General features: G+C 39.5%; 1 protein-coding gene across 1 annotated transcript in view; it reads left to right on the forward strand.

The window, feature by feature from the left end:
• Positions 1–15921, forward strand: part of INO80D (INO80 complex subunit D) — a 166662-nt gene extending 150741 nt beyond the window's left edge. Inside the window, exon 11 of the mRNA XM_069225986.1 lies at positions 2005–15921. Within this exon, the coding sequence (XP_069082087.1) occupies positions 2005–3170 (1166 nt within the window). The 3' untranslated portion in view covers positions 3171–15921. The remainder of the gene's footprint in view (positions 1–2004) is intronic.
• Positions 15922–16626: the final 705 nt, after the last annotated feature.

Below are 16626 nucleotides of genomic sequence, written 5' to 3' on the forward strand. Positions count from 1 at the left end.
AACCCAAAAAGATCATTGACGTTCTACCTGGATCATACAAAAGATTTCTGGGTGGATGATCAACTCTTTGTCAGTTATGTGGGTGCGAAGAAAGGTCGGACAGTGGAGAAGTGGACCATCTCCAGATGGCTTGTACTCTGCATCAAGATCTGCTATTCCCTGTCCAAAAAGCATCCACCTGAAGGTTTGCTTGCTCATTCTACCTGCGCTACAGTTGTGACCACTGTTAGCATGTGGAATTCCAGTCCTTGACATTTATCAGGCAGCAACCTGAGCTTTTCTGCACACATTTACCAAACACTACTGCCTGGTCAGTCTGGTCCGTACGTCTCTATCAGATGAAAAAGAGGCTTAACTTTTAATAGGTTATACACTACCTGGTAGAGACATATTCTAGTTGCATACTCCTTACTGAAAAACACCCACCCTGCTCGCTCTATGAACTGATTTCTAGGGACAGGGCCTCCCCTTTCAGGGCCTTAGTTTTGACACACCAGTAGTCCGTGTTCTCAATGGCTCTACGCTTCTGGTGTGGAAAGTCGTGAAAAGAAAACTGACGTCTGCTTGCGAGGCTGGTGCATATATAGGACTCTCCATGTCCTTTCTGGGACTGACAACAGTGACAACTGACGCATAGCTGATCGACGTCACCTAACAGTGCGCAGGGGTGTAGTGCTCAGAAAATTCTCCAGATCCAACTAACGCCTGAGGGAAAATTCGAAGATAAGCAATCTGCAACTAGAATATGCCTCTACCAAATAAAGCATTACCGAAAGTAACTTGTTCTTGCATATCCTCTGGTTGCCGTAGGAGGTAACCAACACCAAAACCCTTTACTACAGTGATGAGTGAGATGTAACAAAATACCTAGTCCATCCTTTAAAGCCTATTGACTTTAACTTATGCTTTTTCTCAGTAAATGTTAGGCCAACTGCCTTTAGCATAACACTTCATAATAAACAGTCAGTCCTAAAGCCTTGATAATTGGCTTGCCACCATAGCCAATTCAGTGTTGCTATTGAGAGTCCATGCTTTGCTGCAAACCAAAAAGTGCAATAAAGCACTCTTTTTAGTGGAAGCACACAAATTCAGCCCAGTCACATCCCGTAATCCCTGTACACATACCAACATGTGGATGTAGCCTAAGTCCCTCTCAGTAATACCCTGAAAACCTTTTTTTTTATTTTTTATCACATACGTTTAGAAACGAGATACACTGTCAAGTCAGACCTAAGCATACGTGTATGTTATTGTAACCGTAGGTATCTCATACTGCTCCCAAACACACAACTGCGCTTTGAAGTCTAGAGTTAATGATTAATAAAGGAGAGGGTGCTGTGACTAGAACACAGCACTACATTCCTCATGACTGCCCTCCCAACTGTGCTGCTGCTAAAAAAAAATAAAAAATGAACACTAATTGTTCTACTTATTTAAGACTTTAACAACATTCTAGTGTCATGTGGGTGCCTCAGAAGGTGATGCTCTAGCCCAGTGCAAACTTGACACTGTAAGCGTGTTGGTGAGACCACTCTAGGCACTCATGCTGCAGGCTCAGGCAACAGGACAAATAAAACCCAATCATTAACAGATCCACGGCTATGTGGTGGGAAAGCACGTTTTTCTGTGGAAGCACAGGGCTTCTGCCCAATCAAACCATGTACTCCTGTTCACCCACATTTGAGTGGAGCCAATGCCCCTATGTAGTAACCCTGAAAGCTTTATTTTTTTTTAGGGCGCTTATAAGGTCGGGTGACCAATGCGCTGTCAAGCCAGACCTAAAAAAGGTTTCTTGCAGTGGTCTGATTGCACATATGCAGTTTTCCACTAGTCAGTGCAAATTTGACATTGTCCAGCCACTGGTGCAGGCTATATAATCTTGTTCTGTGTGTGCTGTACATATTATATTGTGATTTCACATTCATTTCAAGATAGAAATTCATCATTGAAAATATGCTACCTGTTTCTTAATGTGTTTGATTTCTGCCATTTATGTTTTTTTAGGTAAGAATGGTGATCTTCTACCCACCAGAGAAGAAGCCGAGGAACTGGAACGGGCCTTGCAAGCTGTGACATCTCTTGAGTGCTTGAATAATATTGGTGTGCTTTCCCATTCAGATGGTGTATCAGTGGGAGAGCTGACTGACCGAGGTATTGGAGTATTCTCCACAGGGATTGGACCTTCAGGATTACAGTCCTTGACTCGTGATGTCCACACAGATCTGGGGGAACTCCTTAACGGGCGGATTGTGCATGATAACTTTTCCAGCCTGGACCTTGATGAGACCTTGCTCCGCTCTTCAAGCTTGTCAGTCTCATCTGCACCCTTGGTCAGGCATATTCATGGGCAATTCTCTGCCCCAGCCAATGTCAGCCTTACTTCTGTCACATTATTAAGCCCGAGTGGCCTAGGGGAAAGGACGTTTCCAGGATCATTTCATGGACTTCACGACAGCAGCCATTCCTCTCAAAGGTCGCTTCCTGCCCAGCTGCTGAGCAAAGTGGAAGACCTGATCACTTCGAGGCAGCACTACAGCAGTGACCACTCACGCTCTTCTCCCCCTGGAAACCATTATGACAGTGAACATGTGCCCTCCCCCTACAGTGACCATATCAGATCTCCCCATAACGCCTCTTTCACTGGTGATAATTTGGCAGCTTCGTTCTCATCAGAAGGACCCCTGATGACACAGCACTTGCTTAGCACCCACCTAGAAGTCCCACTTAGCGGAGTTAACCCAAGGACTCATTGGGGAAGCCTTCCTGTCAATCTTGGCGATGGCTCACCTTTTAGCAACCTCCTAAGTGCAGATGGACACCTTCTTTCCACTTCCTTGTCCACACCCCCTACCACCTCCCATTCTGAGGTCATCCAGCCTGCCTTCTCGACTGTAACCCCCAACAGCACTAGCGTGCTCCCGGGGTTACCGCAGACCAGTTTTAGTGGCCTGGGTCCCTCGTCCACAGAGATTGTGACCTCCACATCTAAGCTGCAGCTCCCCCAATTCAGTGCTGCCTTTGGCCACCAGCTCGGCCCTCATAGTGGCATTCCCAAGGATCTGCAGCCTAGCCACAGCTCCATAGCACCCCCAACTGGTTTAACAGTAACAGGAGCCACAGCTACGAGTACAAACAGCATGCCTGCTTCCTCATTCACCACTCCTAGTTGAGCGCATTTAATTTTTTTCTCTGTGTGTACATAGGCAGGTGGTTGCAGGGAACTTGTGATTCCTTTCTCTAATGTTCTCTCCTCTTTCTTTGAGCATATAAATATACCTAGATATATATATCTATATATATTATATAGATATATGTATATAAATGCACACAAAAACAGGGTGATAAAATCCTCTTTCAGCTTTCTGAAGGGTTATCCTACTGCACATCATTATGCCGTATTAAAGCTATTGATAGGCTCTCTTCTTTCTAGCAGACTCCCTGTGCCCAGTACTTTTGTTTAGGAAGTGGTGAAGGAAGGGGTTGTTGGAGGACATTTGTGATCTATGCGGTAACAGCATCAAATGGAAAGATACCTCACATTTATTATTGCTCAATACTATTCATTGTGGATGTTATTCATTGCGCTATCTGCCATGTCAAATGCTGGTGTTGTAGGAGGTCTGCTTCAGGAGGACCGAGGACTGATGAATAATCGGAAAGAGGGGTGAAAACTCAAACCGTGCCTCTGTATCCTTGTGACATTCTCATGCTGGGATACTTAGAACAAAAAGCCATTGTGAAACTTCTCTTTTCAGCAATCCATGCAGGTTGTTTCTAAAAACATATTCATGCTCTTTATGGTACAATTGGTGAGAAGCTACACAGTCGAGGTTTTGGGGTTGAAGACTAATCCTTGGGTTAACTAGATGTTGGTGTGTGCCTCAGATTTAATGGAACAGTGAATAGTCTCAAATTTGATGGTTTTCGTATTTGAAATTTGAACTGATGTTACCAGTCAATAAAATAGAAAGGAATTGTGGCCGAATGAGCATTTCAGAAGCGTTGGCAGCAGTTTTACATCAGAAATTGCTGCTGGGCTGCCACAATTATCTTTTGAAATTGTTTCTTGTAATGTCCGTCTTTCTTTGGACTCTCTGCAAATGTGTTATGGCAAGCACATCTGCAATTTTGCAGTCAATGTTTCTTGCTCGTTAGCACAGGAAGATTGTTAATTCTAGCAATGTTCTACAATAGACCGCTTCCCATTTAGTGAGTTGAGTGATAAGTCTTGAGGTAGACAGTTGTGTTAGATGCCACTATTGATACGCTTGCTTTGTGCAAATATATTTACTTTGTATCAAAGGTGCTTCAGGAAATTAGTCCTTCTCGAACCCTCTTGCTGCTATTGTAATATTGTAAAAACTATCCTTATGAAAATAAAATGCTAAATATCCTGCATCTTCAATGCAGTCAATCTCCCTCCCCTCCAGCCTGTTCAGTCTCAACTTGTGGTACTCCTAGAATTCTGTGTATTACAAATTTAGGAGGTTTGTTTCAATTTGGCACGTAAAATGTTCTCCTTAGTGTGGAGTTTTGGTTCAATGTGTTTATAGGACTGTGGGTGTAATCAGTTTTTGGGAGTAATCAAATTTGACCGTAGCAACAGCTGCAAATGAAAAGCGATTTCTGTGGCAGAAGTTCTGCAAAGTTAACTTTACCTTGGTCTCTTTCAACTGACCAGTTCCTTTCCTCACGACTCTTAATGGTGTTTATGTGAATTTTACAAAATGAAATTAAGTGCTTGAGAAAGATACCAATCTCTCCCGGCAATCTTTTTCACCTTATACTCAAATTCCGGATGTAACCCTTCTGATAGCTGCATCCTGTCCGGCTGGAGTATTACAGCAACTGGGCTCATGCAGTTGTTTTAGACACCTAATCAGCGGACCGATGGCTTTTCTCATAGTGCACATATGCTCTCTACTAGTACTTGAGATGAAACGGAGCACAGTGACTGCTCCTACAAAAGACCAAAAAAATTTTTTTTTTTTATTGGGGATCTATCATGACTGCAAAATAATTGGTAGTAATATATTTATTAGGCAACCATGCCACAGCGGTGCAACCTCTCTAAAAGTTGTCTTTATGCATGCTTCTTGCATGACTAGAGCACTGGCCTAACTAGTCAGTTCAGCATCTGCATCCTTTTTTCCATTGACCTGTACCCACATTTTCTCAGTTCTGTAATCAGCATATCTAAACTGGAAGTGCAATATCTGAGCATTCGATTAGCACAGTTCTTGTAGTTTTTATCAGTATTACCCCTTTGCCATTAGAAGTTTGATTTATGTCCGAAAATTTGCAAAGGAACTTTCTTAAGAGAACTCTTCTAGTGTACTGTAATACAGAATTGTTTGCTTGTTAGTGCCTGACTGAGACAGGAGTCCTTTTGTTGGTTTACCTCTTGTTGAAAGGTAGTTCTGATAATAAGTTCTAGCATACTTTATTTAATTATGAAATGGGCAGTATCTTGTCTGACTACATACATACTCTTGTACTTTAACACATACATGTAGTAGTTCAAAGATACCTCAGATGCATGCAGCCAGTTAGTCTGAGATGAGGCTGCTTGACTAGAAAGAGAAGTTCATTCAGTGAATAAGATCAGATATGTTTTCACAATTATTAAACACTTATTAACTCTGTAGGTATGAAAGGCCTTTGAGCATTTAGCTTTCATCTTTTTAATGATAACCACAGAACCTTGGTTTTAATCCACTTTTTAAAGAATCCACGTTGCAGGGACGTCTTGTATTTCTGGTGGTGTATAGTATAGCTGTTTGTTACGTCTTGTGCTTAGTGTGTTTAGAGATCATGTCCAAGATTGAAATGAAATGATGAAGTCAAATTAGATTTTCTTGTTCACTGTGTAATGTGCTTCTGCCACAACATGTCATAGAAACATAACCGATACCTTTGTTTTATTCAAACTTCATACAGTTCTAAATTTACTACGATTTCTGGTCAGCCAGTTTCTTCTCTTTACGATGGGATTGTGAATTTGCAATGTACTGCACCACCAATTTTTAACCGTGACTTTTTGATCTATTTGGAAGAAAGATATTTGTAGAACTGATGGCTCAAACACTTATTCTGTGCTTTTCACTCTAGTCTTCCAGAGCCACCATGTCTCCACTTTAGTTGGAAAATAAATAAATGTTGCTGCTAGTATTGTCACAAGGTGCTTAGAACTAAAATATTTTGCCCCCCAGGATTTCAGCTTTCTAGCTTTCAGCTTAAGATTTCAAGTGAAATTGGCCTTTCCTTAAGGTTGCCATAATGTGTGTTAACGTCCTCAGTGGAATAAGCGTTTGGTGGCTATGTGGAGGCAAGATCGAGATCATTGCTTCCATCAAACTCTTTTAAACCTTGCAACACCCGAAAAATTAAATATCCTGTTTTTTTTTTTTATTTAAATTTTTTATTATTATTTATTTTTTTATTTTGCCATAAATGCCTTTCAGCTCATAGAAGGGAGCAATCCCGAGTCCAGTACTATCACATTTAAGGCTTATAATTTGCATGGACCCAAGGGTTATTAGAAACTACGAAATGCATGTTAGACTGGCCAAAGACATGGTTTGAGGAAGGTACTTTGCCATTGCAAATGGATCGCATTTTTTTTTCATTCAACTAACTGCATGGTGTTACATTTCCAGTTGCAGACAGCATTGGTCCTCTTCTGTTTTTTTTTTTCAGAACAATGCTCACTTTACTGGCCCACATGTGGTTGAAAATTAACAGGTTGATGTTGTAACTTGTAGCTCCCCAGTCACCTGGCCTTAAGCATGATGTTATCACGATGATAATAGCCCAGGCTTAGTTTAATTTTCTTAAGACATGTTATCAACTTACTGTTGCATTTGAAGGTGACCTGCACAAATATGTATTCCCTTAAATATGCAGACTTACTTTTTACCATTAATGCCACTCATTGACTAAGCAATACCTGGCTCGGCCTTGCTAAGCGGTTGTCTGCATTAGGGACATGAATTTACCGGATACATTACAGCCACAATGCACTATAGTGAACAGGAATATTCACTGGTAGTACGGTTTGTGATGTTATCGGCCCTGTTGAGAGTTTTGCGATTAGCACCCATGGTCACCAAAGAGTCAGTGTGGCAATTTTTTTTGTAGAATATTTATATGTGTAGTCTTAACATGAATTGAAAGAATAAAAATGGTCAAGATGATTCCTTACGTCTTAATTTCTTTCTAGAGATTGTTTTCTTTTAGTAGAAAGCCGGTATGTTGGTGTGTTTTTTTTTTTTTTTAAACCAGTGACACCACATGTTTGCTTCTAGGATTTATTGGCGCATTTATGTTCTTTCTTGCAATAACTTAAACTAATTTTCTAGTTTTCAGTGTCCATCAGGGAATAAATCAGTGTTTGGAGATTTATCACGACCTTTTGTATTGTTTATAGTTTATACATATATACATATACATAAATATATATATATAGATTTGAGAAGTTGTATATTCCGATTTACTACAGTTTTAGATAAGCATAATTATAGAAATTAAATATATATATACATTGACATTTGGTTCTTATCCCTCAGCCTTTAATTGATGTCATTAAGTTCCCAGTCCTCTGAAGTTGTAGTCTAAATCATTAATAACCAAGACGACAGCGCTGATTGACTTTCTAAAAGCATTCCAGCAACCTGTGGTCGGTATCTCAAAGTGACTAGAGTATTTGCTGAAAACGTTTCAATCTTTCGTTAGCATTGTGATGTAGGTTATACTGATAGCATCTCGCAATGCAGTAGAATAGCCCCCTCCTTATAGAAAACAAACGCGTGCCTGCTCATAGTTAATTGAACAGGGAGGGAAAAATAAAAGGTTGTTTTTATTAAGTGTTGTGCCAAAAGTGTCATTGTGTGCCAGAAGCTGTGTTCGATTACCAGGACAGGGCATTCTCTTCTGCTCTCTAAGCAATATAAAGTTATTAACTGTTCATCAGTTCCTGTCTCTGCAGATTATTTTTTTCAACCAAGACCTGAGTGGTTGTATTTGTAATTGGTGTAAACTGTCCAGTTCAGCGGCGGACACAACATTCTGTAATGTTCATTGAAACATTAAATGCCTGAGAGAGAGGCCCACAGCACTATCAGATGATGCACAATAAGTCATTGCTCTCCCTGCCAAATCTGCCAAGTAGACTTGTGGTCTCCATTTGATTCTTTTTGGAGCTATCAAACACCTATGGTCAATCCCTGATCCTTTGCTTCAACTGTTGATCCAGAACAACATCCACAACAGCTGCCTTCTCATAGCAGACCCATAATCAGAACACTTTCAACATTCTTACTAAGCTTGCTTTGTGTAATCCATTCACTTAAACTCCAGCAAAGTCCTCTGAGGCAGCTGCAAATAGTACTTTATAAAACAGAAATAAATAGTTACATCTAATTGCCACTGTGAGGTGGGCTTATTAGACTGGAGTATGAACTTTAACAAGTAGTTTAACTCCATGTTTGGGGTGCATCTTCATTCTGAAAAACTGCTCTTTTTAACAGAACTTCCAGTACGCCCTGGGACATCCCATTTTTTTTATTTTTTATTTTTTTATAAAGACTTCACAGCCACTCTTGAAAAAAGTTTAATCCAGTGAGGGTATCTCAGCCTTTGTCTGTTACATTTACGTAAACTCAGTAGGCTAGAGACTTCCAGGTTTCAGAAAGAACATCATGAACGGAGTGAATCGTGGTCATGGTGGGACTTTGTCTGTTTTTAACCAAAACTTTGTCTGGTTCATAGCCATGTCAGAAAATGCAGTTGAGGTGGTAAAGTCTTAAATGGCCTTTAAGCGTGCAAAGTGGAACTGGGTCTTTTGGTCCAGTTTTGGGTCATAAAGTAGTTGCTTTTTGCAATGAAGTGATAGTTTTACAATAATCGTATCAGCAATGTACGAAGTGTAAAATGTCCATTGCAACATTTTGCATAACTGTTGATTGATATTACTTTATTTCCTTAAATGTATGGCTACAGACGTATGATGAAATGCACTCATTTTTAAAGTACATTCATTGGTTTGATTGGTGCTCTTCTAGGTTAGTAATTATGTTCAGGAAACTGTATAAAAAAAATGTTTAACACTGGTGCCGCTAATAACTTTTGTCACGTAGCCCACTGCTGATCCTTCTGTTCTTTTTATACTGACTGCTGAAAGAAAGGTGGGCAATCCCATTTGCAAACTTCTCATTGTGCCTTGTGTAAACATAGCTGCTTTCCAGGAAAACACGTGACTAAAGTTAGGGTGTTTTTTTTTTTTTAATGTCCATGACACTCTGTGGCATTTGATCTTTCGCTTTTTGGATGATGGTAAATCAGCCTAGCCCCATACTGTCACCTTTTGTTCTAATTGTTAGATTTTGTGATGCCTTATTCCTCCAATTGGATTCCCACCTACTACATCGATTTTGCATTGGATGCTGAAGTTACTGTCCGGCTCATTTGTTTGCTCCTTATCACTTTCTTTGGTAACAGCTCCCATGCATCTAGTAATTGTACTTGGATTTCCCGAGGATAGCTTTGATGCCTTTTTCCTGTCAAAAAGCATTTTGATTTAAGGAAAAAGTAAAGAAAAACTTTCTAAGGACTTTCATCTGTGGAACTGAAAACAGTGGGCTTAAAATCCATTGCTTTCAAGGCCACTTTAGAAAGGGCCCCATTTATTCCCCCCCTCTAACGCTTTGACAGCATGCAGGGGTGATGCGTGAAGTCCTATTTTGGGATGGAGTACTGTTTTTTTGGTACGGCTGCTAGGGTAGCGACTTGTTCATATGGTTCTTGAATTTTTTTTTCCTTTGCTGGCTAATTTACCAATGCCACCACCCAGTACCCCTGCACTTCCATAATGTCTACTATCAAATCAGTCCTATGTTTTACCCATTCAAAGGGGGTGCTTAGCAGTGTCTGTTGGCACAATTTTGACTGTTTTGATAGCAATTATCAGTCCTCCGTCCTTTCTTTAGAGCTAAGTCCATACATAAATGACAGAATGCGTATGATTTGGGCTGCACTCTAGACACTTAACCTATGCATAGGGTGCTTTGATGTACATTGATTCTTTGTGAAGAGGAGACCAATGGACGCCTACTGTAAGGGTCGGATTTCTTTTTTTTCTTATATGGAGAATAGTGTATTCAGTATAGTCTGTCTTACAGCATCATTTCATATGGCAGGGTGAATATTCAGAGCTTTGGTCCACTGCCAGTCTCAATGGTTCTGAGTGAAGATGGTACGCAATGGAATGTTGCCATTTATTATTCATTAGTTTACTATGCCAGAAGAGCAGGCAAGCTTGGAGCGGTTTGGAGAGCGATTTTGTCGGGGTTGAATTCTATCAGTCTGTGAGCAGTGTTTTAAGCCTAATGGTGTCTGATTCAAGGCTTACGTGGACAATTTCAAGACTGATAGTTTAAATTTAATATATGGTGATCATCCATCTTTGGCCACGGTTTATTCTGTAATACTTTTAGGCCTGGGTTTGTGGAACCTTTGAGTAGTACAATACAGTTATGATTTCTCGATAGTCCTAGTTAATGTGCATAAGACCAATTTGCATACAGTCTCCTTCAGTGGAGAGTATTTGCGTGTTAACAGTGGAAGATCCACCTTTGGACAAAGGGGAACAAGGGATACTAGACCCCATAACCTGGATCTTTTCCTTTGGCCCCAGTTGCCGCTTTTTCGCTATCTCTGGATCTTAGTCTCCCTTTGTCATGTGCTCGATTCAGTGGTCTTGCCTAAAATTGAGTGTGATGATAGTCTGGTGAGGGTGGCACCTGCACGCTGTATGTGTGATTAATTGAATTTACACAGTGCAAGCAGCACTGCAAAATGCCCGCAAAATCCTTAAGCCATCTGTTTTAGTTTTGGAATGGACTGGCTAAGCCCCAGTCATTCTTTCCTACAGAACTCTTTGCCGTAAATCTGCCAGTAGCTCACTTGTACCATTTGGTGAGGAAAAACCTTGGCTAAATTATTTCCTTATAATGAAAATGCAAACTTGATGTTTAAATTGACATCAGAGCCTGTTCACTTCATCTGCTACTCACCTATTATGGTAGTTTACCTTTATTAGTTTAGCATCATGGTTCTACAGAAGAGTGAGGATCCTCACACAACTTGCATGGCAAATGGACAGTGAAAAATCAGGAACGACTTGTATGTTGACTGCAAACGTGTTGGGCAAAAGTAAAAAACAAAACAAAAAAAAAACAAGAAACAGCTTACATGCTGCGAGCACACGAAATGTATCAAAGTAAAATATAAGAATCCGCTTACATGCCAAATTCACAGAAGCTGTGACAAAAGTAAGAAACCTCTTTCATGCTGTGTACACAAGAGCTGTCATAGTGAAAGCCGGAAGGCTGTTGATGCTGGCAGGATGGAACTAGCTTGAATGGAATAGACCGGTGAAAGGTGCCATAGCATCTCTTCTTTTTTTAACACTCCTTTCCTTTATATAAATGTTAGCAAACACACAGGAACTGATTTGCAAAGTGTAGAGCCAAACTTACAAAGCCCACCAGTTAGAAGTTACATGCATGCATGGTGGTACATTGTGAATTTTTTGAGGGGGGTTCAGTTGCAGTCCCTGTTGCAATGTAAGAAATCATTGCATTACATGCATCCTACTCCTATACTATGGAGTGTGTCCCCATCTTTTCTAATCTTATTTATACAGTTGCAGAATTGTATAAAACGGGCATTCACACTTTTCCATTCCTCCTGTGCGAATAATGTATGCATGCCTTGATTCCATTACACGCATGCTTACTTGGATGCAGACATTGCACACCTGTGCACTCATGCATCTGTTTTGAAGTACTGAGAACTTTACGCTAGGAGAAGATTTCTTTGTTCACTCTGCAATCTTTTTATTTCCCACTCTTTTAAGCTTTAAAACTATATTTTTACTTAAAATTAGTCTACCATAATTTGATTTTAGGGTGCGCAACATACATGTTAATTAACTAATTTATGCTGAAATGCCTCCAAGTCTCTTGCCCTAGATGCATGGTGCTGTATTTTGATAAATCTGTTTTTGAAATTGATTTCCCCCTTATATAATTTTTTTTTAAAGTTGCTAGGAAAATAAAGAACACTTAATATTTGCATGTCTTTCGGTGCTGGAGTCCTTTTGTTCTTTAAAATGATGAGCTGAAGAACCGAGAGATCCAACATCACACCCATACCGGTGCAAATCGATTGGGTAACGTTTTCCAGTATGCTAGTTTTATTACTCCTCTTAACTATGAAGCATTGCAGGTCGGATGGCTAATTCTGTCTTGCCGAAAAAGAATAATTTGTGTCTCTGTATTCTTGTGGCTTTCCCCTAAATTAAGCTTTTCAGCCTGTGGTAGTGTCCTGACTGGAGTCCGAGGCCATCACGCACAGTAGATCTGGTTGTTTGTGTAGTCTCGGTTATGGACTTTGAATCAGTCATTGGATGAATAAGTCCCACATGTACCTCTTCTGATTCATAACTGTCTAACCAGTGTCTTTTTGAGAGACTAGCACTGAACCACCATGTTTCATTTCTCTGTATTGAGGACATCGCAGTTGTAGGTGGTACAAAAGTAATGCCACTGTAACCCCACCACCTAGAGCATTATCTTTTTTGAGGTTTATGGATGCCCATATCTTTGAGTTTCTATGGGTGCATCTTTCTTTGATACATGCTTATACGTGTAAGTGTTGGGATATGTGTGATGCAATTGTGCATGTGTTTTAGTTTACACATTGCTACACACTCGCTCTCACTCTCTCTCTCACTCTTTGGAAAGTTGGATACATGGGTGAATGAATGTAAATGTTGACGATCCTGTATTGTTGAAATTTCACTGTACCTTATTACTGAATTTCAAATGTTCTCAAACAGTCTGTGTTTCCAAGGTTTCCTGATGCTTGTTATGGCTTATCAACCCTTATCAGTTTTATGCATGGCCCGATCCTAAATGTCTTCATTTTTGTCTTAGAAAGAGGATGCCAATTAAGGGAAACTTGGAGTTGTGCACAGTGATTGATGTTTGCTGGTGGTGGGCACTGACAAACATTTTAGGGACCAAAATGTATTTTAAACGTCGGATTTTGAGAAAAGACAGAAATGGAGAACAGAGGAGTAAGAGAAGGATAGGAAAGCAAGGACAAAAAGAAAATGCAGAGGTTAACAAAAGCTGACCTACAGGAAGAATAGAGGGTTGGAAGAAAAGTGTGAAATGAAATCAAGACTAAGAAAACGTGTTATATTGCAATCCCACTACTTGGAAGCACCAATTATTTATCATATTACTAGTGTGTATTTATTCACAACTCTTCACACATCCGTAAAATATTTGCTCCCAACAAGAGTTCTAGAATAACCCACCTAGCATTAGTTGGTGCTGGGTAACAACCACTCCTGTGAAGGAGCATGCCACCTAGCGTGGATGGGGGTTTGTGGCTTCTTGTTTAAAACAAAAAAAAAAAGTTTAGGCAGAGGTACATAAGCAACTCTATCCAGTAAAGAAATAGAACAATTTACCTTACCGAAAGGAGCCTGTTCTCAACATGGCCTTATGTAATAGGGCATCAGATTAGCACAAATTACAAATGTTGCAAAATGGATTTGCTCCATTTTTTTTTTTTTTTTTTTTGCACTGATTGAGAATTTTAAATGAAAATTGAGGACTTATAAGAATCTAGCAGCATTTTTCATGGGTATCCCAGATCAGTCTGTGTTTTGGTTGTGAATAGAGTTGAACACATCCTTGACGTTTGTACCAGAATAGCCATTTCATTCATGGACATTAATATAGCAATGTATGTAGCTAATCCACATAATAGTCAGAAGTGTGGGTGACTTTTGGAATCACTTGCTTTTGAAGGGCTGATCGAACGTGCAAATAAGGACATTTTATTCTACAAAATCACTGGATTTTTTTATATTGACATAAAATTTACAAGCAAAGTCACCAAAGCCTGAAAATGTGGATTGACCTTCTATTCCTTCATGAATCTTTGTGCTCTATGCCATCTTGGTAATGTTTTTCTATTGCGGTTGAACAAACCACTGCTTAAGACTATCCTTCTCGTTTCCCCTTTCAATCCATACTCTTAATAGGGCAATATGAGCTGGTAATGTCAGCAGTGGGATTTTTCACAAGGTGTAATGGATCCTTCCCTCCAAACAGGACCATCTTCCTCAAATGTTGAAATTAATTGTGTGGGACTTGAAGGCAACAGTTTAGTAAAAAGACCTTTCCAGTGCAATCAGTATAACCCTGTCTTACTAAATTAAAACATGTTCATTGATATTGATAGGATCATGGCATAGAGTAAGAAATTACTTTGCAATGGTGGTGGGAAAGTCACTGATTGTACCATGGTTTGGTCAGTTGGGGCAGCATTGCAATGAGAGCAGGATGAAAAGCATTGCTTTGTTACAACTCCTTAGAAAATCCACAAGCTGAATACCCATTTTTCTTCTTTCTCTGTACTTTTAATAATTTGTTAATTTAGGAGGTAACCCATATTAGCCTAGGGAAGCCTGCCCGAAGGCCTTATTTTTATCCAGTCATATCCAGGGTGCTATGTGCTTTTCCATTTTGCAGTAAAACATTTAAAGAAAGATAATTTGGGATTCTACAAGGCATAAGACTGTTTTAGACTTTAGAAACGGATTTGCAACGCATAGCCTCATGGAATATATGTATAAAGAACATATATTATCATTCTGAGAAAGCCAAAATATAATTTATTAGAGATGTGTGTTTTAATCTATATAAAGGGTATATGTACATATGTTTTAATTAGCTTTGGACTGTCCGGCCTCGTTGCCCATTCGGTCCCGGTTTTCAGGAGCCATGACGATCAAGGATAATTCTTGTTCTTTAATAGTGAACATACTTCAGTGTTTCAGGTAAATTGAACTGTTCAACCCTCCGATTCTCCTGCTAGTAATTTTGCATGTTATTCTTTGCATTTTTAATAGCTGCTGTTACTAATGTTGCTTCAGTTTCTGGGCCTGCATTTTATTGTTGGTTCTGAGAAAGCTAAGAACTTATTTGAAGCACTGCATAGACTACTGACTATCAAGTATACAATTTGAGGTTTAAGCATTCTTGTTTGGTGGGGGGAAGCTTAACCATCCATTGCAATTGTGTGGCTGCGGTGAATAGTTGTTTCTTCTTTTTTAATAATAATGTGTTGTATGCCCCTCCACACCCAGACTTTAACAGATTCAGTGGAGATTAGAATATTTTGTAGTTACTAACACAAAACCGTTCCTAACATCTCATTTCTGCAGTTGTCCTCGTGGTTAGGGTTTCCTTTGGTTTGGTAAATTCATAGATAGGAATTCTGGTGGTCTTGTAACTTAGTTTGTACGGCATTGACATGACATACCAGCATTGACATGGCATAGCATACATCCAAAGAATCTTATTTCCATTAATTATCACTTTCATTTCTTTGGGAGGGGGTGTAGGGGTTAGTCACGTGTAACTCTTGAGCATGTATTTAGAGTGCATTGTCTTGAAGCCAATAATGTCTGTGCTACGCGGTAACTGAAAGGGATAGGCAGTGCTTTCAATGCCTTCCCCCAGAGGTTTCTTCGGACAGACCTGGAGATGCCAGTTAAATTACATTTTTAATTATGACATGATAGCAGCAGTAGTGGTGCAGCCTTCTACTACAAGACACCCTATTTACAGGGCAATTTAATGTTGAAGTATGTACCATTGCATCGAGCTACTAATATTTTTCTTGTTTTCCTATCTGCATGGTGGCAGGGGCATTACATTTTATACACTTCTTCCTCTCCTCACTGATGTCTCCAGTCCAGTATATAGTGTGTCCCACCATATATTTAGAGGTTTAAAAAAAAAAAAAAAAAAAGTATTACTTCATAAGAAGCAGGAACACAGATATGTACCCTGATATCTTCCTCCTCCTGAAATGCATCTGACGAAAATGGGGATAAACGTTAAACCAGACAATTCAAGTGACTTTTTTTTATTTTTTAAGAAAAATGATAGTGTGAATGTCCTACTGTTTCCATGAAACACAACATTCCTCTCTGTATTCTGTTGTGGGAGCCACATTTTAAAATTGGGAAGGGAAGTATGTTGATTTCCTAGGACATTAATCTCTCCAATGAAGCCAGAGCAAAATGTCACAAAAGTTAGAGCGTTTTTTTAATTGAAATTGAATTTAATGTGATGATATTGTGATGTATGAAAACGTTCCGAAGTTTTCATTGTGCAGTATAGTGTTTCCATGGTTAAGAAATTGTCTTTTTTTTTTTTTCTTTTGTTTTTTTTTTAGCAAAACATTTCTAAACTCACTGTGACAGAGGGAACTGAAATCTTTTCCTTTTTTTTTTTTTTTTTTGGCCAAAACTTTTGTTTGAATTCACCTTTAAAATACTATTGTTGCTGTTAACGAGGTTTGTTGCAAAGCCTAAGGATTTGGCCCATTTGTTAGCAGAAAACACAGATGCTTCTGCTAGTGCAGCAGTTGTGCTCAGCATTAAAGAGAGACAGAAGGATGCATCACTTTGTATAATTCTTTAGAAAACCCAAGTTGAACTCCCCCGCCCCCCCCCCCCCCCCCCCATTTTACTTC

This window comes from Pleurodeles waltl, chromosome 3_1 (genome assembly GCF_031143425.1).
Source record: "Pleurodeles waltl isolate 20211129_DDA chromosome 3_1, aPleWal1.hap1.20221129, whole genome shotgun sequence".
Lineage (NCBI taxonomy): Eukaryota > Metazoa > Chordata > Amphibia > Caudata > Salamandridae > Pleurodeles > Pleurodeles waltl.